General features: G+C 54.3%; 12 protein-coding genes across 12 annotated transcripts; 5 read left to right on the forward strand and 7 right to left on the reverse strand.

Moving 5' to 3' along the window:
- Positions 1-276: 276 nt before the first annotated feature.
- On the forward strand, positions 277-1,362 carry M409DRAFT_24122 (uncharacterized protein; the record flags this gene model as incomplete). Its single annotated transcript, XM_033807095.1, has 1 exon — positions 277-1,362. One exon carries the CDS (start codon positions 277-279, stop codon positions 1,360-1,362), a length of 1,086 nt encoding a protein of 361 aa, XP_033666724.1.
- Positions 1,363-1,555: 193 nt separating this feature from the next.
- M409DRAFT_24123 (uncharacterized protein) lies at positions 1,556-3,253 on the reverse strand (the record flags this gene model as incomplete). The annotated part of the gene is made up of 1 exon (XM_033807096.1): positions 1,556-3,253. The coding sequence occupies one exon, from the start codon at positions 3,251-3,253 to the stop codon at positions 1,556-1,558; it is 1,698 nt and encodes a 565-aa protein (XP_033666725.1).
- Positions 3,254-3,680: 427 nt separating this feature from the next.
- M409DRAFT_24124 (uncharacterized protein) lies at positions 3,681-4,912 on the reverse strand (the record flags this gene model as incomplete). The annotated part of the gene is made up of 2 exons (XM_033807097.1): positions 3,681-4,545; positions 4,611-4,912. The coding sequence occupies 2 exons, from the start codon at positions 4,910-4,912 to the stop codon at positions 3,681-3,683; spliced, it is 1,167 nt and encodes a 388-aa protein (XP_033666726.1).
- A 393-nt stretch (positions 4,913-5,305) lies between these two features.
- M409DRAFT_67158 (uncharacterized protein) lies at positions 5,306-6,386 on the reverse strand (the record flags this gene model as incomplete). The annotated part of the gene is made up of 2 exons (XM_033817283.1): positions 5,306-6,293; positions 6,358-6,386. The coding sequence occupies 2 exons, from the start codon at positions 6,384-6,386 to the stop codon at positions 5,306-5,308; spliced, it is 1,017 nt and encodes a 338-aa protein (XP_033666727.1).
- Positions 6,387-6,710: 324 nt separating this feature from the next.
- On the reverse strand, positions 6,711-7,790 carry M409DRAFT_67159 (uncharacterized protein; the record flags this gene model as incomplete). The annotated part of the gene is made up of 3 exons (XM_033817284.1): positions 6,711-7,207; positions 7,249-7,469; positions 7,501-7,790. The coding sequence occupies 3 exons, from the start codon at positions 7,788-7,790 to the stop codon at positions 6,711-6,713; spliced, it is 1,008 nt and encodes a 335-aa protein (XP_033666728.1).
- Positions 7,791-8,294: 504 nt separating this feature from the next.
- On the forward strand, positions 8,295-9,296 carry M409DRAFT_67160 (uncharacterized protein; the record flags this gene model as incomplete). Its single annotated transcript, XM_033817285.1, has 2 exons — positions 8,295-8,689; positions 8,741-9,296. The coding sequence occupies 2 exons, from the start codon at positions 8,295-8,297 to the stop codon at positions 9,294-9,296; spliced, it is 951 nt and encodes a 316-aa protein (XP_033666729.1).
- A 231-nt stretch (positions 9,297-9,527) lies between these two features.
- Positions 9,528-10,652, forward strand: M409DRAFT_55699 (uncharacterized protein; the record flags this gene model as incomplete). Its single annotated transcript, XM_033813074.1, has 1 exon — positions 9,528-10,652. One exon carries the CDS (start codon positions 9,528-9,530, stop codon positions 10,650-10,652), a length of 1,125 nt encoding a protein of 374 aa, XP_033666730.1.
- A 1,523-nt stretch (positions 10,653-12,175) lies between these two features.
- Positions 12,176-12,655, forward strand: M409DRAFT_24128 (uncharacterized protein; the record flags this gene model as incomplete). The annotated part of the gene is made up of 1 exon (XM_033807098.1): positions 12,176-12,655. The coding sequence occupies one exon, from the start codon at positions 12,176-12,178 to the stop codon at positions 12,653-12,655; it is 480 nt and encodes a 159-aa protein (XP_033666731.1).
- Positions 12,656-12,756: 101 nt separating this feature from the next.
- On the reverse strand, positions 12,757-13,996 carry M409DRAFT_24129 (uncharacterized protein; the record flags this gene model as incomplete). The annotated part of the gene is made up of 4 exons (XM_033807099.1): positions 12,757-12,987; positions 13,042-13,653; positions 13,706-13,846; positions 13,907-13,996. 4 exons carry the CDS (start codon positions 13,994-13,996, stop codon positions 12,757-12,759), a joined length of 1,074 nt encoding a protein of 357 aa, XP_033666732.1.
- A 1,151-nt stretch (positions 13,997-15,147) lies between these two features.
- On the reverse strand, positions 15,148-15,603 carry M409DRAFT_24130 (uncharacterized protein; the record flags this gene model as incomplete). The annotated part of the gene is made up of 1 exon (XM_033807100.1): positions 15,148-15,603. One exon carries the CDS (start codon positions 15,601-15,603, stop codon positions 15,148-15,150), a length of 456 nt encoding a protein of 151 aa, XP_033666733.1.
- Positions 15,604-18,850: 3,247 nt separating this feature from the next.
- M409DRAFT_24131 (uncharacterized protein) lies at positions 18,851-21,370 on the forward strand (the record flags this gene model as incomplete). Its single annotated transcript, XM_033807101.1, has 1 exon — positions 18,851-21,370. The coding sequence occupies one exon, from the start codon at positions 18,851-18,853 to the stop codon at positions 21,368-21,370; it is 2,520 nt and encodes an 839-aa protein (XP_033666734.1).
- A 510-nt stretch (positions 21,371-21,880) lies between these two features.
- Positions 21,881-23,796, reverse strand: M409DRAFT_24132 (uncharacterized protein; the record flags this gene model as incomplete). The annotated part of the gene is made up of 4 exons (XM_033807102.1): positions 21,881-23,104; positions 23,153-23,479; positions 23,551-23,648; positions 23,748-23,796. The coding sequence occupies 4 exons, from the start codon at positions 23,794-23,796 to the stop codon at positions 21,881-21,883; spliced, it is 1,698 nt and encodes a 565-aa protein (XP_033666735.1).
- Between the last annotated feature and the right edge of the window lie 1,312 nt (positions 23,797-25,108).

A 25,108-nucleotide genomic window follows, 5' to 3' on the forward strand; every position in this document is an offset into this window, starting at 1 on the left:
GTGGCTGAAGCTGTCGCCCACCATAAATCTAGAAATAGTTCCTCACTATAAAGATAAGAATCTCCGACAGAATACAAGCCTATTCGTATGACCCAGCTTCCGACAGCGAACAAACAGACGATCGCTATGTGCATGTGACACATCAAGACGCCCTGAATCAAATGCCCGCTATTCATTTAATTGCAATTTGATTAGCCCTTCCAACCTCACCTTCCGACAACACTTCTCCAACCTGACACAACAACTGCACATCACAAAACCTTGACCGTCTCCACAATGTCAGAGAAGGACTCGCACCTCTACGGCGGCAAACGACAACGAAACCTCGCCGGCGGCAAAGAAATCTCATCCTCAACAACTCTGTCTTTCACCTCACAATTAAGCTCCCTGATCAACTCCTCCAACACAACCAGCACCTCCTCTAAGCCCCCATCCAGCCGCTCGAAATCTCGAAAAGAGGATATATTCGCTACGCATAACCGTAACACCGCCAAGCGCGCTAAACGCGACCTCGAACCCGACGATGCAGGCACGTTCGAGCAGAAACACACCACGAATGGCGAGGCGCTGGATAGAGGATTGTGGGAGAGGAGTAAGCGGAAGATGGAGGAGAAGGCGAGGTTGTATGCTGCGATGAAGAGGGGGGACGTTGAAGACGCGGATGAGCGGTATGCGGTGGATTTTGACGCGAAGTGGGCGGAGAGGAGGGCGGAGGGGAAAGAGGACGACTCGGATGAGGATGACGATAATGAGGATGGAGAGGCCGAGCAGATTGAGTATGTGGATGAGTTTGGGCGGACGAGAACGGGTACACGGCTGGATATTCTGCGGGCGAAACAGCAGCAGTCGTTGCGAGAGGAGGGAGATCCCTACACGGCGCGACCTGCTGCGCCTGCGAATGTGATCTACGGGGATACGATCCAGCACGAGGCATTCGATCCCGACGAGCCACGGGCCGCGCAAATGGAAGAACTCGCCAAGAAACGAGATAAGAGCCTAACACCGCCACCCGAAGAGCATTTCGACAGCCACAAGGAAGTCCGCACGAAAGGCACGGGCTTCTTTCAGTTCTCTGGCGATACCGGGGAGCGGAAGCAGCAGATGGAGAATCTGGAGAGGGACCGCGCAGAGACTGAGAAGAGGAGAAAGGAGAGGGAAAGCAAGATGAGTGAGCGGAAGGCGCAGATTGAGGCGAGGAGAGATGAGATTTGGAGGAAGAGTGCGAAGAGGAAGGCGGATGAGTTTTTGGCGGAGCTGGGGGCGCAGATGAGTGCGAAGGAGAGCGAGGAGAAGGGGGGAGGTGGGACGGAGATGACGGATCGCATAGAGGCTGCTATACGGCGGGAGGAAGATGAGACATGAATTGACGATTAGACGAACCTCCACGATGAACATGACGGCTACATCGCATGCTCCACAGAGCGAGTAGCGTGGAACGATACATTATGAATAAGTACAAGACGACCATCGACACATCCATCGAATCGGAATCGAACTCTCCTGCCATGGAGATGAAACGCTGAACATAGCTACCATTTCCATCGAAACCCCACCATCAATCAATCTCAATCGCCACCCTACCCCCTTTCGCCCGATCCACACAAGTCATCATCACATCCGGCCGCTCATGCGCATTCACCGAACTATTATAGACCGCCTCACCCCCACAAACCGCAACCTTACACATCCCACACCCGCCCGACTGGCAGCTCGACATAACGTCAAACCCCGCATCATTCAAAACCCTCAAAAGCGACCTGTCCGCTGGGACATCCAGTAGGACTTTCCGCTCGGATTCGGTGTCGTGGACTTCGACCTCGAAGGGGTCGCCGAGGATGGAGCCCGCGGTTGGAACAGTGCCGAAGCTTTCGAAGTGGAGGAGGTGAGGCGGGTAGGCGAATTTGGTCGTGAGGGCCTGGCATTCGGCCATCATTTTCGAGGGGCCGCAGCAGAAGATTCTGGTGGTGTGTTTACCATCTGCGGCCGGTCTTGGGATGATGGCGGCGAGGTTGAGTCTGTCGCCGCTCCATTTGGCGTAGAAGGTTGTCTTGGCTTGAGGCAGGACGTCTTTGTACGCTGCCTCGTCCATGCTGCGGACGGCGAAGTGGATCTCGTATCTCACGCCTTGGTTCTCCCAGTTGCGAATTGCGGGCAAAAATGCTGTCACGCCGATGCCGCCGATGAGGACGATTCGGTTCTCGATGTTCTGGTCACTCATACATCGGTCTTCATGCTCCGTCGCCTCGGGGTCCAGACCAGGGCCCATCTTTATTTCATCTCCAATCTGCAACTTCTCGTGGAGATATCTCGAGCCACCTCTGGACTGTCCGTCAAGCGCAACACCCAGAGTGAACTTTTCAAGGTTGCCGTCCACGATCGAGTAACACCTCGAGAAGTTCTTTTCCGGTCCAAACGAGATCTGTGCATACGCATAAGGTCGAAACTCCGGCTTCTTGATCCTGTCACCATTCTTCACCTCAAACGTCAGCTGCCTGACCCTCGACGTCACATACGCCGCCTCCACAAGTGTGTACGTCCTCGTCGCAGCCGCGAGCCTCTTCAGCGCAAGATCGTGGAAGTACGGCGAAAGCGCTCTGAGCTCAGTGCACTCCTCATACAACGCCGGCTCAACCGACTTGCCATGCAGCACCCTCACGACATTCATAATCGACCAGCAAGGATTCGGCCGTTCGACCAGCCACATCTCATCTCCCGTCGACACATATCCGGGCCTCAAGACCCGGAAATTCCAACCCACCCGCCCAGTTTTCTGGATTCGGGGCAGCGCGCGAGACCATTGGAAGCGTGCGTTGAGTTTGTAGCAGGGATTCCGAGGTTCGCTGACTTCCATCAATAGACCCGTCTCCCTATCCCCAACGCACCAAATGTCGCCGATACACACACTCTCCTCGATCAAATCCGTCGCCACAAGGTTCTCGCCAAACCCTCCATTCTGGAACAAATGCGCCAGGTCGGGTTTCTCCTTCTGCCAAGTGAGATAGTTCTTCGAGGCGTATTGATGGACGGCGCGGTGCGATTCCTTGTGTGCGGGATAGTAGTGTTGGTCGCCGGTGAGGCCTTGTTCCGTGACGTAGATGGGCACTTTTTGCATTTGCTTGTAGATGGCTGAGGGTAGCTTTTGCGGTCCGAGAGTTCCAATCTTGCCTGTGCGGACTTGGAGGATGGGGTCTGGGGAGGGGATTGGAGCTGGGGAGAGGGTGGAGAGGTGGTGCTTGAGGTTTGGAGGTGTCATTTTCTTTTTGGAGCGGGATTGAAGAGGGGAGAGCAGGACGGATTGTGAGAAAGAGCGATGGTGACTGAGGGATCGGAAGATGAAGTACGATGAATGCTGAGTGCAATATCCTCCTTCGCTCGCCTCCGGACCAATGAGTAAAATCAACTATTTCTCGCAAAGAGCTATGCATCAGCGTGGGAGTTTAGGCGAGTGAGTAATCCCATTTAGCTGCAGGTACTCATCGAGAAGTACTAGCTCCCAAACTCGCGGAGAACCTTGTCGGTAACGATAAGACCCACTCTAATAAATCCCACTTTCGATCCAAGGCCAAGAGTGGTGCACGGACGATGTGGGTGAATGTTCGCGAAGCGATGTTTTCCTGAAAAAGGAAGTAGGCGGACAGACTTACGATGTTCACAGAACGCAACGGCAACTTTCAGACTTCTCATCCCAAATCGTTGTCTTGCAGGTCTGTCCGTCGAAGCCTCAGCTCATGACTCCCTCCACCCTCACCCTGCACAACCTCAAACCCCTCCTCGATTCTCCCCTCCCCACTAACCTCATCCCCCATCTCCCCACACACCACTCCACCACCCTCCCCAATCGTCCTCCTCACCTGCTCCAAAACCTCCCCAGCACTCCCATACTTCCCCATCAGTACACCCACAATCACATTCCCCAACAACCTCTTCTCCAGCCGTCGAAACCCCACAAGCTCCCCTCGATACCGATACGCCTCCCACCAGCGCCTCGAGACGGAGTCCTTGACTTCCGGAGCGGGCTTATCAGGATCCTCGTGGAAGCGTAGAATCTCTTCGTCGACCCCAGCCATCCATCGGAAGACGATGTTGGCCCAATCGACCAGATCGGCTTTGACGTGGCCTGAAATGCGTCGATCCCACCAATCCGTCACATCCACGCCCGGCTCCGGCGCCTCGAAGCTCTCATCATGCCACGGCGACGTGATGGGAACGTCGAATCCACCGACCGCTACACGCTCCCTCTCGCACCCAGCGCCAATCAGACACGCCACCGCAATCGAGAAGTCCTCGCGGATCCAAAGGATATCCTCGGAGAAAGACCCCAGACGCACGCCTCGTCCATGAAGAAACGACATCGCATTGAGTACCTGCATCGCCCAACTCCAGTACAACCTCAGAAACTCCCCATCACCCCTCTGCTTCTCAAAATGCATCGGACCCGGCCTCAACCTCTGCAGCGAGAACCCAGTGTTCGTCCTCCCCAACCAGTGCACAATCCGGGGGTGACTTCTCACTCTATCACCTCGTTCGAAAAGCCACTCGTAGATCCTGACAACCTCATCAAGCCTCTCCTTCGGATCCCCATCGTCGATCGAAAGCCCATGGAGTTGTACACTACTTCGCCGGTAATGGGGTTCTCGTACATGAAGTGGGAGGGGAAGACGAGGACGCTTGTGCCGTCTCTGTGGACGACACCCTCGAATTTTTCGAACCATCCTGCGTAGCCGCGTTTTCCTTCGGCGTTGGGGCTCGCGGACCAGGGGACTGCGGTGGAGTGTTTGCCTCGAGTGAGTTCGTAGCCTATGGGTGCGATGGGGTCTGGGTCGGGGCCTTGTTCGAGGTCGGATGTTATGCGTGTGCTGTCGTAGTCTTCATCGGGCGCGGTGGGAAGTAGGCTGCGTAGGAATGTGAGCATGTCTCGCACAAGTGGCTGTCTTCATGCGTAAGTAATTGTTAGCTTTTGTCGATATTCCATCCTGCTGCCTGATCCGTTAGGCACCTACCGTCTTCTGCAGGATTGTCGCCAAAATCGATTGTTGAAACGTGTACCACAGCCACTCAGACGCAAGGAGGCATTCGATCTGGGAACGCTCAGATGAACAAGACTGTTATATTCATCTCTTTGAGCTTCGAGCTCTGGCGGCTCTGTCTATGGTTGTTCATCACCGAGGCATATTACTACCTCATCAAGTCATTCAATACCTGCCTGGCGCAGCGTACTCAATACGCCGATGTCCCATCTGCAAACGCCTGATCCCTCCCTGTTGGATGTGTTCGTAAAGTCGTGAATGTCGGCGCAAGAACTCGTCTATAAGTCTTTCTTGGGATTGATAGCCGAATCGCGCTCACCATAGCTTCCCCAGATCCAGTTGCTCCAACCACTCTCCTTGCCGGATGGCGCACGAGGTACTTGTTCGCGAGGGGGTGGAGGCTTGAAATGCTCGGGATCGGGCATCGTCTCGTATGCTAGGTCCTCAAACTCGGACTCTGATCGAGATCGCTCCAAGTATGAATCCGGAGGCGCAAGATACGACTTCCGACTCGATGGCGGACGCGGCATTGAGGAACGTGGCTGAATGCCGCTCGTGGCCGCATCCGCTGAATTGAAAGCCTCTGCGTCGAATGCCTGGAGTAGCGTCCTAAGTCTCTCACGCTGAGTGTTGACAAAGTCTGTACGCTCTTCGCCTGCAAGGTTCGGTGGAATCAGAGTGCCTGAACTGGCCAGATCTCGTGCTTGCTCGCCCGTTGTGGTAGAGTCAGGGTACGTCGTCTGTTGGAGAGCCTTTCCAATCAAGCTGAAGACATCCGTTGTACCAGCAGCCGCAAGACCTTCTCTTGCACTTGGCATAGCAAATCGATTGAAAAGATGCGTCGTGTAGCTGACATTGCGGCTTGGTGGAGGCGTAGGTCTGCTTGGCTCTTGACCGAAGACCTGGACCCGAACGTATTCAATCGCTTTCTTGATAGCATCCATGCCCGCTGCTTTTCCTTTGGCGTGCGCATCGCTTATGAATCGATCAATCTGCCGCTCATGCTCTTCCAAGAAAGGATGTATGTGCTCTTTGTAGATGAAGACGCTGCCTTGCTGACCTGGCAAGACCAAGTAGAGGTGTGCGCCAAAGCGGATCCAGCTATAGAATGGGACCCAGCAGAGAATGAAGTTGAACTGGTTCTCAACGACCAGCAGTAGTGAGAGGGTGGTCCAGTACATGAGCCATGGTGCGAGGAGGGCTGGGTCGGAGGTTCGCAGGGCTTTGTAGGAGAAGAAGACGGGGAGGAGGACGGAGGTGACGGAGCTGTCGATAGTTTTAGCGATTGTTCGTACATTGTCGGTTACTGCTTGCGGGGTGTGGTACATACGTGAGGATATCCGCAATGAAGCCAAACATGATGCCGGTGGGTGCTCGCGTGACCTTGTCGTCGTCGTCGTCGCGGATGCGGGAGAGAAGTGAACGCAGACAGATGCCCTGCGAACGGGCAGAGATGGGGTTAGATTGAAGATGACAGGTAAGGCGGCGGAGGAAGAGGAGAGGTGGTGTGTGGCAGCCGGTGCCAGGCGGTCGTTTGGATCACAGGTCAAAGGTCAAAGGTCACGTCCGCAGGACCCTTTGAGCACGGCCCCGCCCTTATCTAATCGTCCGCTAGCGCGAACTCTGTCAAGTGAAGCTTCGACGCGCATGACCTCCAAACTCTGTTAATAAACGACATTGAATTCAAATCGTCAACCCTTCAATGTCAAGATGTACAACCTCCCCATTGTCCCCAATCACCGCCCCAAGCTCTGTGATAACCCTACGAACCGTAGTCACAAGTTCTGCAGCACTCCGCATCTCTCCCGTCCAGCACGTCCTTACAACGTTTCCGAGGAGTTCGCTCTCGAGCGTCGGCCACTCATGCCTTGGGACCAACATCGCAATCTCTTCATCTTCAATTCCCTGCCCTTCACCCGGCCAGAACCCAGTCATAAGCTCATATACCACACATCCCCACATGAATAAATCAGTCTTTAGAGTGGGAATCCGTTCTGTGCGCGGCAAATGATCAATTGGATTGAATGGATAACCGCTAAGAATGTCTCCATGATGCACTGGCCCATCGCGAGTTCGAAAGCCAGAGTTGAGGAATCCGAGGATCGATAAGGACAGACCAGGCGAAGTGAGCCAACAGGAGTCGACCGTCAGATCTCCGAATACGATCGATATTATCGGTGCTGGCTGGACAAAGGAATGGCTATGGAGATATTCCAAGCACTTGCAAGTTGGAGAGCCCATTGGTAGACAAGGCTCTTGTACCTCGCTTTCACTCGACCACTCGCCGTGCTCTGGTTCAATGTGGTGCGTGTGTCGTACATCTCGCTGCGGTTGACATCGAGGAAAGTCCTTAAAGGTGGCCCACCTGGATTTGCTATCACCGGCAACCAAGTCCAAGGATCTGGGCGAATGAACCTGTAGTGAATTGGTGTTGAGTTCGCACTCCATGTTCGAGGCTTGGTGGTTGCATCACTTCATCAAATGTGGATGATCTTCGATATGCTGGTAGATGAAAGTGGTTTTCCAGCATTTGTGTGCATCGGCTGCGTTATGTGCCTGCCGCCAATCTGCATCCTCTCCAATATCGTTTCGGTCTTCATAGGAGCTTGGCACGATCAGCATCTCGGATCCGCCACCCGCAAGGGTACAAACTACGGTGGAGTCTCGTAGAACGAAGTGTTGGCGCGCTGCATAAGGTGTCGGCGGGCTTTGAGGAGCGACATGTTCCCGTGGCGGCTGGACAGGATGCACTGTACGTGCCATGATTGAGCATGAGACGAGGTGAATCGTCGAGCTGACGGAAGTTGAAGACCTGTCCAGTTGTGCCAGCAGTCAGATACGAATTCTCCAGCCACGAATGTGACACTTTCAACTTGCTGCGTGTACCTTCAACGTACCTCGTATCCATTCATTCCTGCGAGCTGGGCCAAGGACTGTAGGAAACAGACTCGACCGTCTCAGGACTGTGGGGAAGCCGAGCAAGCTCGGTTACCCCTCAAGCCACTTCCTTAGCGTGAACTCTGCCAAGTGAAACTTCGACGCGCATGACGTCCGAACTCTATCCTCTTCGTACACAAGATATGCTGTACTCCCAAGCATAGTCACCTCTCCGCCAGATGGAACGCCCCAGCCCCAGCCGAGGATGTGGACGGTGATCGAAGTCACACGCAGGAACTGGCCAAAGACAAAGACCATCGCAAACAAACGCCAGCAGCTGCAACCGCTCAAGAATCCATAATACGCCTCAAGATAATACCGACAGCCAACATGTGCATCTCCGTCTTTTCTACTGCTCACCCTGAGTACCCATTCATCCTCATCAGTAACCGCGATGAATTCATCAATCGCCCAACTTTGCGTGCAGACTGGTGGGATACGCCGAACGACCATGTTCTCGGAGGACGAGATACCAAACGTAAGGAACGAGGAACATGGCTCGCGATGACCAAACAAGGCCGCATTACTATCTTGACCAACTTCCGAGAGAAGGGCGACACTCATGTTGACATGAGCAAAAGCCGTGGAGGCATGCCGAATGCCTTCTTGACTGTGGCCCCGGAGTCCGAGGAATCTGACGAAGAGTTCGTGCAGAGACTATTGAGCTACGGGATCCACGACGTTGGTGGGTTCACTATGATTTTTGGAAAGCTGCAATCACCAGGGCCATCCCAAAACAGACATGCCAATGGAACGGCCGCCAATGGCACGACTAGTCAGCATCCACAAATGCCTGGCCTGGCGCTTGTCTCAAATCGAACAGAGTCTACGAAGAATCTGAAGCGGATCGCTACGACAGTGGGAGAAACGCATGCTGTCAGTAACAGTCACTTCGGTGACAATACCTGGCCTAAGGTGGTCCACGGCGAGAAGTTGTTGAAGGAAGCCATCTCCAGCAGCATTACGTTTGGGTATAATCAGAACACTTTCATCGAGCACCTGTTTGACGTACTCAGCGAGGACGCACTACCGACACGAAAGAAAGATGAGTCGTGGGACGACTACGTCTACTACATGAGAACATCAATCATGATACCACCCGCCAAAGGTGCAGCCGGGCAGGAAATCAGCTCTTCGGAGGGGACGAGCACGCCGACTCCAGACCAACTATCTCTTGGAAAAGAGGCCTATGGAACGACGAAGCAGACGGTGATCTTGGTCAACACGCGAGGAGAAGTTACATTCGTGGAGCGGACTCTGTTCGAGGACGGCAAGGCGGTGGATGAAAAGGATGGAGATCGAAAGATTCAATTCCCAATAGAGCCATGGTAATTATGAGAGACTAAAATACAGAGGCGCAGAGGGGTTTGACAGGCAGGAGCATTGAAAACATGAGCATTTGAATGGAGTATAAGGTATTGGTTAATCGATTCGTGCCTGGGGCCAAGCCGTCACTCAGAGCCCCGCACAAAAAGCTGCCCCGCACTGTTTCTTGTTCCTGAACAACATTGAAAACTCCTCCCACCATAGTCACATTAACAAATTCCACGAACACACACCGCCATGTCCGCCCCAAAGCAAATCTACATCGCCATCGTCGGCCTCGGCGGCGTCGGCAAAGCCTTTCTCTACCAACTCGCATTCCTCCGCCAGCGCCTCTCCAAACAATCCCCCTCCATCGACCTGCGCCTAATCCTCGCCCGCCGCAGCACAAAACAACTCTTCAGCTCCAACTGGGAACACCTCGACACCACAACCGTAGCCTCACAACTCGACAAGAACGGCAGCCCACCACCGCCTTTCAACGAAACGTTTGGACAGCTGGCAAGAGCTCCGGGAAAGGTCGTGCTGGTGGATAATACCTCTGATCAGGGATTGGCATCACTGTATCCGATGGTTCTGCAGAGGGGGATCAGCATCGTGACACCAAATAAGAAGGCTTTCTCGGATAAGATTGATCTGTGGCAGGCGATTTTCAGCTCAGCAGCGAATGGCACTGGGTCTGCGAGCAACGGATACGTGTTCCATGAGTCGACTGTTGGTGCGGGATTGCCTGTAATCTCGTCGTTGAAAGAGCTGGTCGAGACGGGCGATGAGGTCACGAAGATTGAGGGTGTGTTCTCGGGAACGATGTCGTTCTTGTTCAATTCGTTCCAGCCACTTGGTGGTGGAGGCGGCAAGTTCGCGGCGGAGGTGAAGAAGGCGAAGGAGCTGGGGTATACGGAGCCGGATCCACGAGATGATTTGAATGGGTTGGATGTTGCGAGGAAGCTTACCATTCTCGCGCGGATTGCGGGCTTGAACGTTGAGTCGCCCACATCGTTCCCGGTGCAATCCCTCATCCCCAAGGAACTGGAGTCTTGCAGTTCTGGGGATGAGTTCCTGGAGAAGCTACCTCAATTCGACGACCAAATGGACAAGATCAAGGAGGAAGCGAGCAAGGAGGGCAAGGTCGTCCGGTTCGTGGGCAGCATCGACGTGCCCTCGAAGCAAGTCAAGGTCGGTTTGGAGAAGTTCGATGCCTCACATCCGATTGCTGCTCTCAAGGGCAGCGACAACATCATCAACTTCTATACGAAACGATATGGCAGCAACCCTCTCATCATTCAGGGCGCGGGCGCTGGTGGCGATGTGACGGCAATGGGTGTGACGGGTGATTTGATCAAGGTTGTGAGACAGCTGCAGTGAAGACAGCAGAGCAAGACTTCGAATGAAGGGCAGTGAGTTGGTTTTCACCAAAAGTTGAGATGAATCGATGATACGACTCGACGGTCAGGGAGCATGCTGCTTCCAACGAGACACCTAAAACTCCAAGTCTCAATTCTATATATAAAGTACGCTAAGCTTCCAGCCTCCAACTCATAAGGCATAATATCACCAGCCCGGACCGCCCTCTTCTACACCGCATTTTCCTCTCTCGAATCTCACAACATGCATCTCCTGGACATCCTCTGGACATTCGCCATCGTGCTGGCCATTGGGACGTCTGGCTCTCCTATCGGCCCTGGACTTCAAAATGCTGCGATTGAAATGCCGCGAGGCACGGCGGATACAGACTGCGCTGGTTGTGGAGCACACCACGTTGATTAACAGACGCTAGCTGTGAATACAGGTTGTTCCATCCGTGAGCTGCTACTTTCCTTGTTTCGGCGTTTTGCGGAACTATGTAATCGGGAGGATAAGCGCTGACGGTTTTTTGCTTTGGAACAGGCGGTTTGCTACTAGGGACTCGTACAAGCGCTGGAGGTCCTGATGCGTTACAAGGTGCGACAGAGTCTTGAGTATGGCTAAGGGAATGTAGCAAGCTGATATGAGATAGCAGACCTGTTCTGATGCTGAGTTGAAGTTCCGAGTCTGGAGTTGAAATCTTTGATACATATATTTTCTTCGTGCTGTCTAAAAGTACGCCTTGTGGATAGTTTCGTTCCGTGAAACTGTCGAAGCGCTGCTCAGGCTGCATCCTACGCAAGAATGGCCAGCGGTAGGCATCCTTCAGCCTTCGGGAAGGTGTGATTCCGAGGACCACATATTCGTGCCCATTGTCCCCCAATTCCAGATGGATGAAGGACTTCCAAGAGGCAAAGGTCCACAGAGTTACTATTCCTGCTGTACTCGTGTATACATGAGTACGCCTGACACTACTACAGTAGACCAAGCCGATCACTTCTTCACAAGGAGTCGATCCGCATTGTGGCCAAGGATACGACGTGAAGCTTTCTACGAAGAAGATCGACATGCCATGCCATCATGCACAGCTCGAATAGGCAGTTCCGCCCAATTAGCACAACCCAGCCTCGCCCTAATGCTTCTACAGCTCTAGTACTTGGGACGCCTGAACTCTCGGACTGGCTCCAAACAAAATAAACACGCACAGCTTGGAAGCCAAATAGCCAGAAAGCCGATCAACACCGACGACTATTCTTGGCTCGATGTTCGCGCGGTCTTTCTGGCCGGATGCGGCAAACACGTTCGCCAGTAGCATGGGTTTTCATCGTCATGTTACAGCCAGAATACGAGACGGACAATGCACGATGACCGACTGTGCATCTATGAAATTCAGAGGGGAACGAACATAAAAGGGCCACGGATGGACTGACTTGCTGTTCATCAGAACCAATTCAGCCTCCACAACCGATCCGAACATCTACAACAAGCCTCCGCAAAGTACAACAACAACTCTCCATAGACATCCAAAGACCCCCAACAACACCATGCTTCCCTCAATGATCCTCATGGCCCTCATCGCCCAAGCCAGCGCCCAATCCCTCGTCACCTACAACTGTAACACCTTCCAAGCCGCCTGCGCCCAAGACGTTGCGGACGGCAAAACCGCCGACTCCGTCTGCACCTCCAGATTCACCGCCTGCGAATCCTGCGCGACCCAGGAGCACAGCTGCCGCGTCGGCGCCGGCGAAAACTACTCTGCCCAGCTGAACTGCACGCCCGCAGCGCAGATCTGCTACGAGCAGGCCGTCTCCGGCGGCACGACCCTGGGATACTACGGCTGCACCGAGGCGTTGGAGTCGTGCAGCAATGCCCCGATGACCAACCATTCGTTCTGTGCTTCTCAGCATTCGGCTTGCGAGGCTTGTCAGGAGGATGAGCAGACGTGTCGGAATGCGCCTGGTGCGAACCAGAGTCTTTGTTCGAGTGAGGCTGGGACTTGTTTTGAGAAGGCTATGGAGTTGTAGTAGCAGCACTAGCAGCAGCATAAGGCGCGGACCCATGTACATAATTGACAATCGTATCTCGCTTTGGTACTCCTAGAATCCAATTGTCCTCGGGTTTCACATCAACGGGTCTTCAATTCAAGCCCCTGCACGAAAAGCTCTCGTTGGAGTTTCCCGTTCGGTTCGCGGACTTCTTGACATACAAGACTAGCCGGCCATTGTGACAAAGTCGTCGCCATGTTCAAGCCGTATCGCGCCGAGATGAGGGCCATGAGATTGATCACCCATTGGCGTTGCTCCGTCGATATGGTCTCGAGCCGTGCCAGAGTCGCCAGGAGCCACATCTTGACGTACTGTCTCATTTGGTCAGTCCTGTGAACGACAAGTGATTCGAAGACGATACTAACCACAGCCCGACCGCCAATGTTATCGGCCTTGAAGCCGGACGGGATGTCGCCCTTCAGCACGACGTCCCTGACCGCGGGCGCGACACAGGCACAGATATTATCAGCAATATGCTGGAGACATTGCAGACATCCCTCGGCCGACGGAGACGGCTGACTGCCACGGCCAAACTTCCTCAACACCCGCAGCCGCATGGCATTCACATGCAGGCGCAACACGTGGAAGGTGGTGACGTGGGCGCTCACCCAGACGTTTCTGTGCACGTAGACATACCCATCCCACGTTTTTCGATGCGGGCGGTCGCCGTCGTCACCCTCGATCTTGACGTGGTAGCTTTGCCATGATTCGGGGAGGCCCTGCTGCCATTGCAGGAGACGGCAGTCGATCTCGTGGATCCGTGACATTAGCTCTACAAGTTCGCGGGCTTCTGGCCGTGGACTGTGCTCCTTGTCGAACATATCGCAGGCGCTCGCCTTTAATGCTGCCACGTCGATCGCGGTCCTCATCAGGCTGTGGGCGGGCTCTTCTCCGTATGGAGCCGTTGACAATTCGGTCCAGCTTTCTCCTTCCCGGTAAGGTCGCACACGCTCGGAGTAGTGGATGCATGTCATGATCTATTGACAAGGTCAGGCTTCGCTCCGCCATTGAGGTCTGCTGGAGACCTACCGTGATAAACCGCACGGAATGAAACAAGCTCTTCCCCATGGGTGTCGCGAAGTTCTGCTCGCCACGCCATCGAACAAGACTCACGGAACCAATCGCATGGCGAGCCCAGGCGTGGTTGCTGGGATCCTCTGAACAGAGACACTAGACATGTCGTGTCAGAAACTCTACCCAGCCAGAAGCAAAAGCATACAAAGAACATACTTCGAAAAGTTCTAGAAGTTTCACACTCAATAGGAGCTCATCCGACGTCGATGACTGGCGATCCGCAAGAGCCGCCTCAATAGTCCGCATGGCGTGGACATAGTTGAAAAGGGCATCTTTCCGCAGGCGTCTGTCATGGGCTACTTTCCAAGCCGCCCCCAGGGCGAGGGCCCGTAGGGAGCAGCACAGCACCTCGGCCGACGGTCCGAGTCGAGAGTCGGGGCCGCGTAGATAGATTTGAAGCTGAGAAGAAAGTCAGAGCGGACTTTGAGGTTGGAGAGCCCGAAGCGGTTTTTACAGACAGCGTCGTGGGAACTGATTGAGAGTGACATGTTGTCCAGAAAAAAGACCAGCACCCGGCTCTGTATGCTTTGAGAGGCATCTTGGACCGAAGGGCTCAGCCTGACGTCTGCCGCTGCGACATCCGTGGCCGTAGGCGTAGGGGTTTCGGCGTTGCTTGATGAGGCACGCACATCCGATCGGGTGCTTTGAGCGGGATTCAACGACTTGCACCACTTCCAGAGCGGAGTGACAAGCATAAGGCTACACTCACCGTGACGCATTTGATTTCTTGCCGTTCTTAGCGCGCACAGAGCCTTGCCGGGCCGCTTTCTCGCGTATCGCGGGTGTCTGGATCTTGAACAGCAGGTCGGAGGTCGTTTCGTGGTCATAGCCGCCGCAGACGCGGTCCGAGGACACACAGCGTGTGCAAAAGGGTCGGGCTGCATCGCACTGGGGGACACCCACGGTTAGCATAGTGGCATTGTCGGATCGCGTCTTGGAGGCCTGATGACTTACACGCAGGTGGCGGGCCTTGCATGTGCGGCAAGCGAAGGATGGCAATCCTACATTAGGCATGCTTGCGACAGTTCTACGCGCATGGTTATGATATGACGAGTTAGGATCAAAGATGTCGTCGGCGATATTGATGAAGATGAACAGGGCTTTGTTCTTTGCTTGTGGTGCACGCCTAGTTTACTTGGCCCGGATGCTCGCTTGGGGAAGCCGCACATCACTTGGGCTATACTCGCACCGCTGCAGAGCTAGTCTTATATATAGATAGATAGCACGAGTGTTTTCTGCTGAGGCTGAAGCAACGTTTGTTAGCTCGGATGGATTTCCCAAAGCGGTAATTCTGGATGCGTTTCAAAATAAGTTAACATCGTAGGTACATGTACATGTGCGAGATCAACACATTTCTTCACACAATAGTACAGACGACTCTCTACAGCTTCACCTCATCAAAGCCCAAGAGCGACAGCGCCCAACGCGATCAACGCTTCACCAACCATCAATCCGGGCGTCATGGCCGCAACCGCAGCCCCAGTACTAGTCGGCGTAACGGCAACAATGCTGGTGCTTCTCGCAGCGTTGACGGTCGTCCTGACATACGAAACCCCATACTTCGTGCCCGCAGCCTCCACCTTGCTCGTGTAGTCCTTCTCAGTGACGTGAATGGTCGTCGAGCACGTTGCCATGGTGCCACTCCTGTTGGTCTCGAAGGACGTGGCCGTGTTGGTCGCGACGGCGTTGTTGTTGCCTATGCAACAGTATGGTTGGCCGTTCTTCGTGTCCATGTCCAGCACACCGGCACAGCAGTACTGATTCTGGCCCTTGATGTACTGGTTGAGGAAGGCGGGCTGTGCGCAGAGGCCGGCTGTGGCTGTTGGTTGCTGTGTAGGATACATCAGAAACATGTTGGGGACTCGAATGTGCGATGGCCAATACGAACCTGTGTTGTGGTCATATCTGCAGCTTGCACTCCATTGATGCTCAGAAGACATGCGAGGAGGAATGTTGCGAGGTCCGAATACATCGTAGCGACAGGAATTGTTGCGGAAGATTCTGATTCGAAGAGATATGATGAGAGATTGGTTCGACGAGATGTCTTCAGTGATGAATCAGTCGCATCGGTCGAAATGGAAGGATGAAGTCGTAGTATGCTTGAGTGAGCAAAGTCGTAGAGATTTCGTAAACAACGAAGTGTGGAGCTGGTGGAGTCAGAATGAATGGAGTTATATCTCGCCTCTAAAGATGTGGGCAGAAATAGATGATAAACCATTGCCTGCCCAGCCTCAGCACAGAAACCATTCTAGCTGGATTTGGAGGGTGATGCGAGCCTTGTGACGGTTGAAGCTAACCGCGGACTGCTATAGACCACTTCCAGCGATCGACAGTTGCGAATAGACCTTGGTCGCAGTCTGTATCGAAGACTGCTTCGCCTGTGCCGCAGTGAGGGTTGTTCCAGCGATAACGGCTGCGTCTGCACCACCGTTGACATCATCGTTTATGATGTCAATGTTATTTCCTTCTTCGTGCGTTGGTTCATGGTCCAGCGAGATCCGGAGTCGTACTATACTAACAGCTCTTTAGCGTAGAAACGGGATTACCAACTCCGGACACTTTTGCTAGTGCGAGACGAGACCCTAATAATGGAGCCGTGGATAGGTCGAAGGGTGTAGACTCATCACTGCAAGCTTCCGTGATGCAGGACCACCTTCCCTCAGAATAAAGAGAAACCATTTGTTCCAACTTGTGCTTCGTGTCCGTCGATATTCTGCGAATAGACCCAGCGTCGGCGGTCTCCAAGGATCTCTAACATGTCGTACAATGAAGTAGGCAGCGCACACTCTGCTCTTGTGGCGATGTCAACGATGAATGGGGACGCCGTGTTGCTCAACAGTTGATGCTGAAAGCCGTGGCGTCAGATGTCCTTCGTCCAGCAGTCGAGTCTACAACATCACGGTTCCAAGGTCCGGGGTCCCAGCCGAAGTCGACATGCGTGCGCCAAGGAAAACGACTGTTATTCAATAAGCAGAATGAGGCTTCGAAGCTGTCTGCAATTCTCGAAAGGTGTGGCGACAATTTGCTCTTGCAGATACGTTAGGCATCTGCGCTGTAGTGGAGTGCGGATCTTTGTCGCTGCTTGGTTGTCTCTGCGGATGTGTGAGTGTGCTCGTCAGCCTTGGCCCTTCAAGCTAGAGACAGTGATGGAGAGGAAGGTCGACGGCCAGGGAACATGCTGCCACCGACGAGATGCTGAAGACGACTGGCACATCTAGTGATGGCAAGCGACCCCCAGCAGCTCGCAGTGAAACGATAGTTCGTCCTCGTATCCATGATAGTGAAGCAATGAGACACGGCGTCTCAGTAGTCGCTATTGAATGATCGATATTGTTCCGCCTTTCAGAACGACAACTCGTATAGCCAGAGTATAGTTCCAAGCCAGTCATCGTCACCTTCACACGTGCCATGGCAAGCAAAACTCATTTACACGAGCAACGTAAGCGCCTGGGGCTGTGCAAGAAAAAATCGATATAGGCAGAGAGATCACTTAAAGGACCCTGCAACCCCGGCCAAGCCATCGAATATTGACTGCCACTCAAACAGGAAAACCATGAGCAGGTTTTCCGTTTGGCAGTGGTACTTCGTTGTGCTATTCTTGCGGCGATGATGAGGTCATGTCTGTTCGTTGTGTTCCAGTCTGGGGAAGACATCCGTTCGCTTGGACTCACAGCGCCAGAGAGCTGCCATGTGCTTCTTGATGGTTTGGATGGCTGGTGGCGGAAACGGATAAGCTTGTCTTCCCCGCGGCGGTCTGAGAGAGGCCTGTCTGGCTGCGAGGCGAGGCGAGCATTGTGCATGCAGGTGTACCGGCTGGTGGTTGTTTCTCAACGATCCAGGCGATGAGAGGTGGCAACAGGTCTCTGTACGAGTCTTCTATCGTGGTTCCGAATGGAAGAAGATGTAACAAATTCTTTCTGTGCCGTGTATCCATTTTCTGGGTCCATACCGATCGGAGACAAGAAGTCCTGGAAATAATGCGCATCCTAGAGCGCATCCTCCACACTGAACCGGGGGGGGGGGATCCGAGGAAGAGGGGAACAGCCACTCAGCCTCCTCTTCGACGTCCTTTCATCTCGCCTTCTGCACGAGTCTGGCAGCAGCGATGCACTACGCAGGATGTCGGAGCAAAGGCGAGGGGATGATTGGGAGTCGGCAGCGTCTCAAACACGCGCCCGCAGACAAAGGATGCAGTCTTTGCGCCACGCCAGCGAGCCAATCAGAAGCCATGCCCTGAAAAACACCCTCACACAGGCGACGCGCCCGCGCCCAATACTACACCACATATCGGACCATGCTGAGTCGATATGTCTCTCGATTCGGGCCTCACTCCTCAACAGCATGGCCAGCTGCGTGCTATTCTAGAATACCCGGCTTTCCCTCCACTGGGTCGCTGACGGTAATGTCAATCTCCGTCCCAGCCGGGTTTTCCAGCAGGACCAGAAGAATTTCCCTTGATCGCCCCGATGACGATGAGGTCGTTTAGCCACGAGGTCGATTGCACGAGCAACGGGAAACGTTGGACCTACTACTGTATTCCACGCTGGCCCAAAACGGCCGCCGGGACCGTAAGGCTTTCTGGATGCGAGCAAGAAGAATGGTGAAACAAGGACAAGATCCTGCGTACCTGCATTAGCCTCCAGCCTCCGAAGGAAGAGCTGCCGGAAAGGGATATCTTCGACGCCACCTCTGTCTTCCCAGACGCTCGGCTGGCGGCTGCATGGCCGCCTTCACGTCGTTTGACACGTGCACGTACCGCCCGACCCAGCGTCAAACCCTTCCGATGGGAGACACACAGTCGACTGCTTGGGCTGACTGGTGGAGAAGAACCTTTTGCAGTCCTGGGTTTCGGATGCGAGATGTGCTTGTGGGTTGCGGTCGATGAATAGAAAGAGAAGTGTTTGTCCTGCAGGTTGCCTGCGTCTTTTTCTTCCATCTTCCCTATCCCACCACCTCTTTTTGTTGTTGTTGATCAAACAGTTTCTCTTTGAAGTCAGGTCACTCGTTTACTGCCTGCTTCGTCCATCGTTCAAACTACTTAATTCTGCAGAAAGACATCTTTCGAGCATCTACGTTGGCATAGATTGAGCGATCACGAAGATGCATTTCACTACGACAGCTCTCGCTGCGGCCGGTCTCGCAGCCCACCAGGCCCTCGCCTTCGGCGGCGGTTATGGTGGTGGCGGATGGGGAGGCCCCTCCAAATACTCGACTCCTGACAACACCGACAACGAGTGTTCTCCAGCTCAAGCCAGCGGCTACGACTGGAGTGGACTCAACCAGGGCTCCTTCAGCGACTACGGCAGCAACAAGTTCAGTGGCTGGTCCTGCTCCAACTCCTTCGGCAAACGCGATCTCTTGACCAAGCGTACTTTCCAATCCAAATGCATCACAGCACCTCTCGATGACCAGCCATCGATTGGCTGCGAAGGCGACAAGACCATGTCTCTGGACAAGTTCGAGGTATCATCCGATAAGGACGCCGATATCGAGTGCCACTACGACATGCCTGACGGATCGACTTGCAAGGAGGTCCACTCCTGCAGCGCCGGCGGAACCGTCATTCAGAACTCTCAGTGCGGTGGTGCAAAGAGCGTGACCTTCAAGCCCGCAGGCGACAAGAGCTCTGGCTGCAACATTGGCGTTCACTCTGTGGGCTTCAACTGCGGCTCCGCGTCCAGCACTCCTCCAGCGTACTCGTCGACCGCGCCGCCGTCTTACTCCACGCCATCGATCCCAGCTTACAGCAGTGAGACTACTTCTTCGGCTTCCATCCCAGAGTACTCTTCTTCTAGCGAGTCCTCGCCTGCTACTCCTACGACTTCGACACCATCTGCTCCTGGCTACAGCTCGCCTTCCATTCCAGCTTACTCCAGCTCCTCTAGCAGTGAGAGCATTCCGGCATATAGCTCGCCTTCCATTCCGGCTTATTCAAGTCCTTCGTCCAGCGAGTCATCACCAGTCACACCCTCGACTTCTTCAACTCCTTCGGTTCCTGGTTACAGCTCTCCTTCCATTCCAGCATATTCAAGCCCGTCCAGCAGCGAGAGCATCCCAGCATACAGTTCGCCTTCCATTCCGGCATACTCCAGCCCCTCTTCAAGTGTCGAGACTTCGCCTGTCACGCCATCGACCTCGTCGACTCCTTCTGCTCCGGGCTACAGCTCTCCCTCGATTCCAGCTTACTCGAGCTCGTCCAGCAGTGAGAGTATCCCAGGCTACAGCTCGCCATCTATCCCTGCCTATTCGACGCCATCTTCAAGCGAGTCGTCCCCAGTGACCCCAACCATCCCAGCCTACAGCATTGGATCGGTCCCAAGCTACAATGTCACTTCGTCCTACCCAATTGGCAGCGGCAGCGTTCCTGGTTACTCTAGCCCAAGCATTCCAGCATATGGCAGCAGCTCCAGCACGGAGGTGTCGCCAGTGACGACGAGCCCATCGATCATTTCGTACTCGACATCGACAGTCTACTCCACCACGCTCGAGACCATCACTTCTTGTGCACCAACTGTCACCAACTGCCCAGCCAAGAGCGGGTCATCTGCCGTTGTCACCAAGACTGTGGCTATCTCGACCACGATTTGCCCAGTCACTGCTGCTGAGACGAGCTCTTCTCCTACTGGCTACACACCGACGCCTGAGTCGGGAAGTACACTGCCGAAGTGTCTCAACTCGTGGATGTACCTGACCTCCTGCAAGGGCAACGACGACTATGACTGCTTCTGCAAAAACAACGACTTTATCACCAAAGTCTGGGGGTGCCTTTCCGCATGGTCCGGCTCTCACGACGAGACTCAAGGCTCCGGCTCCTACCTCATGGGTCTTTGCGCTCCCTACGTGCCCCAGAACCCAGCCATCATCACTGCCTGCCCAAGCAGCGTCACCCCAGCCGCGTCCTACTCCTACTCGCCTCAAACCTCCCCAGCTCCTTCCTCGCCAGCATCCCCACCCCAAGGCCAAACCATCACCCTCTACAGCACCAAGGAAGAAACCATCACCAGCTGTGCCCCCGAAGTGACCAACTGCCCCGCCAAAACCCACACAACCTCCTACGCCATCGGCACAACCGTCACCACAGCCCCAGCAGCCTACAGCAGCAGCAGCAGCACCGAAATCGCGCCCATCGGCTCCTCGCCTGCCCCCACCGCCCCCGCCAGCGTCCCCTGCACCACAATCACCTACAGCACCGTCTACCCGGTCCCGGCGACCTACAGCACAGGCGAATCCGTGGGCGCCACAATCCCCTCCAGCAGTATCACGACCTCCCTGCTCACAACCGTCACGGTGCCGCAGGTCCAGATCACAACCTACACCGTCACGACGGGCGGCTCGACGACCACACAGCCTCGTCTCGGCTATGGGTCCCCGAGCCCCGTCGCGGGACCTACTGGATACAGCTCCGCCCCAGCGCCGGCGCCTTACCCGACTACTTCTGTCCCCGGCCCCGTGGGACCCATCGGTGGGTCGACGGGGCTGGGCACGACGTACCTTCCTACGCCGTCGCCTTCGAGTAGTCCTATCACTCCTTATACGGGCGCGGGTGTCAAGGTGGGAGGATCGGGATTGGTGGTGTTTGCGGCTGCAGCTGCTGCTGTTTGTGCGATGTTGATGATGTAGATACCGAGCTCTGAACTGTGGTATTTTTTTGGGGGGAAGGGCATGTGATTATGGTAATGAATTCAAAATGGGATGATGTGTTTGGAATTGGTTTTCTTTATTTGTATTGTTGATGTTGATGTTGATGTTGATGTTGATGTTGGGGGGAGGGGATAATAGCCTCACAGTGGAGACACAATTGTGAACAATGCAGACAACAAAAACGTCGAACGTCGCTGAATCATTGAAGTGAATCGCCTTGCTATCTCCGCAGCGTTACTTCCGCCCATGCCACCAACAAGTCTCGCACTGCACTCGTGTTACGACATTCTACCGCAGAACGTAACAACAGCGCGGAAGCCATCGCCAAGATTCACGTGGGTGAGGTTGAAACGTAAGCTATATCTATACTTTTTTGATTTCACGCAGCTATCTCCAGAGAAACACGTCTATCCACGCCATCAATCAATATATCAAACGCTCAGTACAGAACCGAACCCCAGAGAAGACCTGCCAGAATGTAAACCACACCTACTCCACCATCTGACCCTCCTCCTCCACAATCTCCCTGACTAGCCCAGCAAACTCCCCAGAATACCCCTCATACCTCCTCACAAACTCCAAATCCGTACTCCTCACCCCCATCTGCCCCGCATCACACTCCCTCGCATCCGCCTCGCGCAAGCGGGAAATCTTCTCAAACTTCTTCCCTTTACTCTTCTCGCTCAGATGCATCAGCAGCTGGGAGAGTTCGTCGGATTTGAGCGTTTCGTCGTTGGCGGCGAGGCGCGCGACGACTTCGGCGTGGGTTTCGGAGGGCCCGCGTCGGGGCAGCGAGCGGTAGAAGAGGAGGCGTTCGAGTTCGGCGTCGGTGAGGATGCTGCGTGGGTTGAGGAGGGTGGTTTTTGTTACGGGGGCGGGGATGTGACCGGCGCGGGGGGCGAGGAGGGTGGAGAGTTTGCGGGGTTTGGGGGTGGTGGTGGTGTCTTCTTCTTCGGCCGGGGGTTGGGGTTCGAAGAAGGCGAGGTCGTCGTCGTTGTCGGAGATGCCGGGGGCGTCTTCTTCGTCGGTGTCGTCGTCGTTGATCAGGTCGATGATGTCCTCTTCCTCGCTGTCGTAGACGTCGCTGGCTTCGGCCTCTTCTTCTTCCTCCTCGTAGCCGTCCTTGCCCTTCCGCATGCGACCAGGCTTCTTGCCACCCATGTTGTAGCCCGTCAGCTCTTTGTACAGATCCTCCTCAGCTTGCTTGCGCTTCGCAATCCACTGTTTCTCAGCTAGGAATCGTGCCTCCACAGCAGCTTTGTGCTGCTTCTCCTTTTCCTTGTTGATCCTCCGCTCTTCCTTGATCCGCTCGGCAGTCTCCTTGTCACTCCGCTTTTGAAGAGCATCGTCAATCTTCTTTCTCGTCGCCTCTGCCAGGTCACGCTTCTTCGCCTCAGCTCGGGCTTGGGCTCGCTGCTCTTTTGCGCGTTGTTCGTCTCGGGCGTTTTGACGAGCTTTCTTGTTGGCGGCGATCCGCTCATCTCTCATTCGACGTCTCTCTTCTGCGTTCTTGGCCTGCTCAATTGGTGGAAGGGCAGTACCATTCTTGACTGCCTCAACCCGCTCGCGGCATGCTTTGCCAGTGTACTTCCTCTGTCCGAGCTTGTTGGCGAGGTGCAGGGAGATCTCGTGCCATCTCCGCTGTTCGAGGAGCTGGATCTGGTGATCGAATTTGGGAGCAACTGCTTTAGCGATCGCATTGAGTTGGTCGTCCTAGATTCGTTAGTCTTGTGTGAAACGTTGTGAGTTGCTATCCCGCACCTCGCCCTCGTGCCAGTCACTCAACTCATCATCGAGTCGCTCGTCCTCCTGCTGCATGAGGAGTTTCTTCAGCCGCATCCAGCGGCTACCCACTGTCTTCGCTTCATATTGAATGCGGCCTTCATCCTTGAGCTTCTGGGAGACTTGTTCGTCGGTGAAGCCCTGCCTCTTGAGCTCGATGAGGCGCGCATCGTACGTGTCGGGGTCGAGTGTGAGCTTCTTTGGAACAGCGGCGGTACCGCTCTCTTTGATGCTCTTCTTCTTGCCCTTACCTTTGCCCTTACTTTGGGCATGTGAAGTTGCAAAAGTGTCGTCTATCTCTCCGGTCTGTAGCTTGTCAGTTGTGCTGAAGGTGTCTCCGGCAGCTCGGTCGGACAGAGATTCTCGGGGATACTTACGGAATTGCCGTCGTAGTCGCCTCGATACTGGCCGTCGTCCGCCTCAGATCCTGAGCCGTTATCCAGCTGAGCGTCGTCTGCGCTGTCTTCTTCGTGATCTGTGAAGTCAGTACTTATTCCCCGTTACTCGTAAGCCGACCGTGCCCTGCGATGCGACTGCCGTCGCACGGTGCGTAGCAATGCGATTGGAGACTGACCGCTGAAATCGGGCAATGGTGCGCCCGCCCATGACAAGTTGAACGCCATACCGCCCGCCGCGAGTAGTGCTGATGTGTTGAGTGAGGTGAAGTGATGTCAGAAGTTTCTTCAAGTTTTCTCCGTGGTGCTGTGACCGACCGAGGGAAGATGTTGGATGTCGTGGAATTTGAGAGGTGGTGTGTCGCGGGGATGAGTCGAGCTTTGGTTGGCAGGTGGATGGCCCACGCTAGCGTCGTCACGGGATCCGTGCTGAATAGGGAAGGAGCGTGCGTTGTCGAGCTTTCTTCACCGCCCGTGACAACAGCGCTAAAGCGCCTCTATTCACATGTTGCAAAGCGCTCTTTCCAGCGCTACATCGGCGGTTTAGTGCTCTGTTCACATGTTACTAGCAGTACTAATTACACTGTAGCGCTCTAGAGCGCCTTATAGCGCTTCAGTTTACATGTCGCTATATACTACACAAAGCGCTACTTTAGCGCTTAAGGTGCATATTCACATGTTACAAGTAGTAACAAACACACATGAGCGCTTTAGAGCGCTTTGTAGTGTTTGCTAAGTAGTAGAAGTAATTTCACATCAGCGAAGCCTTAGGTGAACATACTTCAAGTAAAATGGCCTATTCCCGTTGTCTAGCCTGGAGTGGAATTTCCACACAATCTTAATGCCCTCTTCGTGTATCGAATAGCAACTATAGGCTCGGTCGCTCCTCGAGTGGTACGGACAGCTTGTAAGCATCGGGGATGGATATGAAAATACGCCAGTCTTTGATCCGAGTCCCGAAGGCATGGGTGAGGCCTTTCACCCTCGATGATCCGCCCAAGTGAAAGCGATGTACAGACACCATTTCTCTCCGCAATTGACAGTGGCCAAGCTCATGATTGCACCTCGAGCAGCACAGACAGCTTGCGAGTGTTCGAGATCGGGATACGTTCCAGTTTCATCCCCGAAGTAATTGATATGCAAGTGATGGCTTCTACCAGAGGCATTCTACTCGAAGTGATGTCTGCCAACAGAACGAATCTCTCCGTCCATCTGGCAGCGACCAAGCTCATAGTTGCATCGCGAGTTGCATGGACGGCTTGCAAGTCATGGGGATGGAGATGCGCTCCACTTTGAGAAGGCCAGGACCGAGTGAGATTTTCCAGGCGGCGATGAAGTGAGCTGTCTCAGTATTAGTGAAGTCAGAGCGTTAAGTAGGAGATGAGATGAAAGAGAATGGGATGGTGGAAGGAAAGTGAAGTGAGGTCTTCTTCCCAAACACGCTATGCCTTTCACAGCTTTAGAGTCATCACGTGATGCTTAAACGATCAGCGATCTGCTTCCCAGATCCCGGAAATGCGATTGCACGATGCCAATCTTC

Source organism: Zasmidium cellare (genome assembly GCF_010093935.1).
Source record: "Zasmidium cellare ATCC 36951 unplaced genomic scaffold M409scaffold_21, whole genome shotgun sequence".
Lineage (NCBI taxonomy): Eukaryota > Fungi > Ascomycota > Dothideomycetes > Mycosphaerellales > Mycosphaerellaceae > Zasmidium > Zasmidium cellare.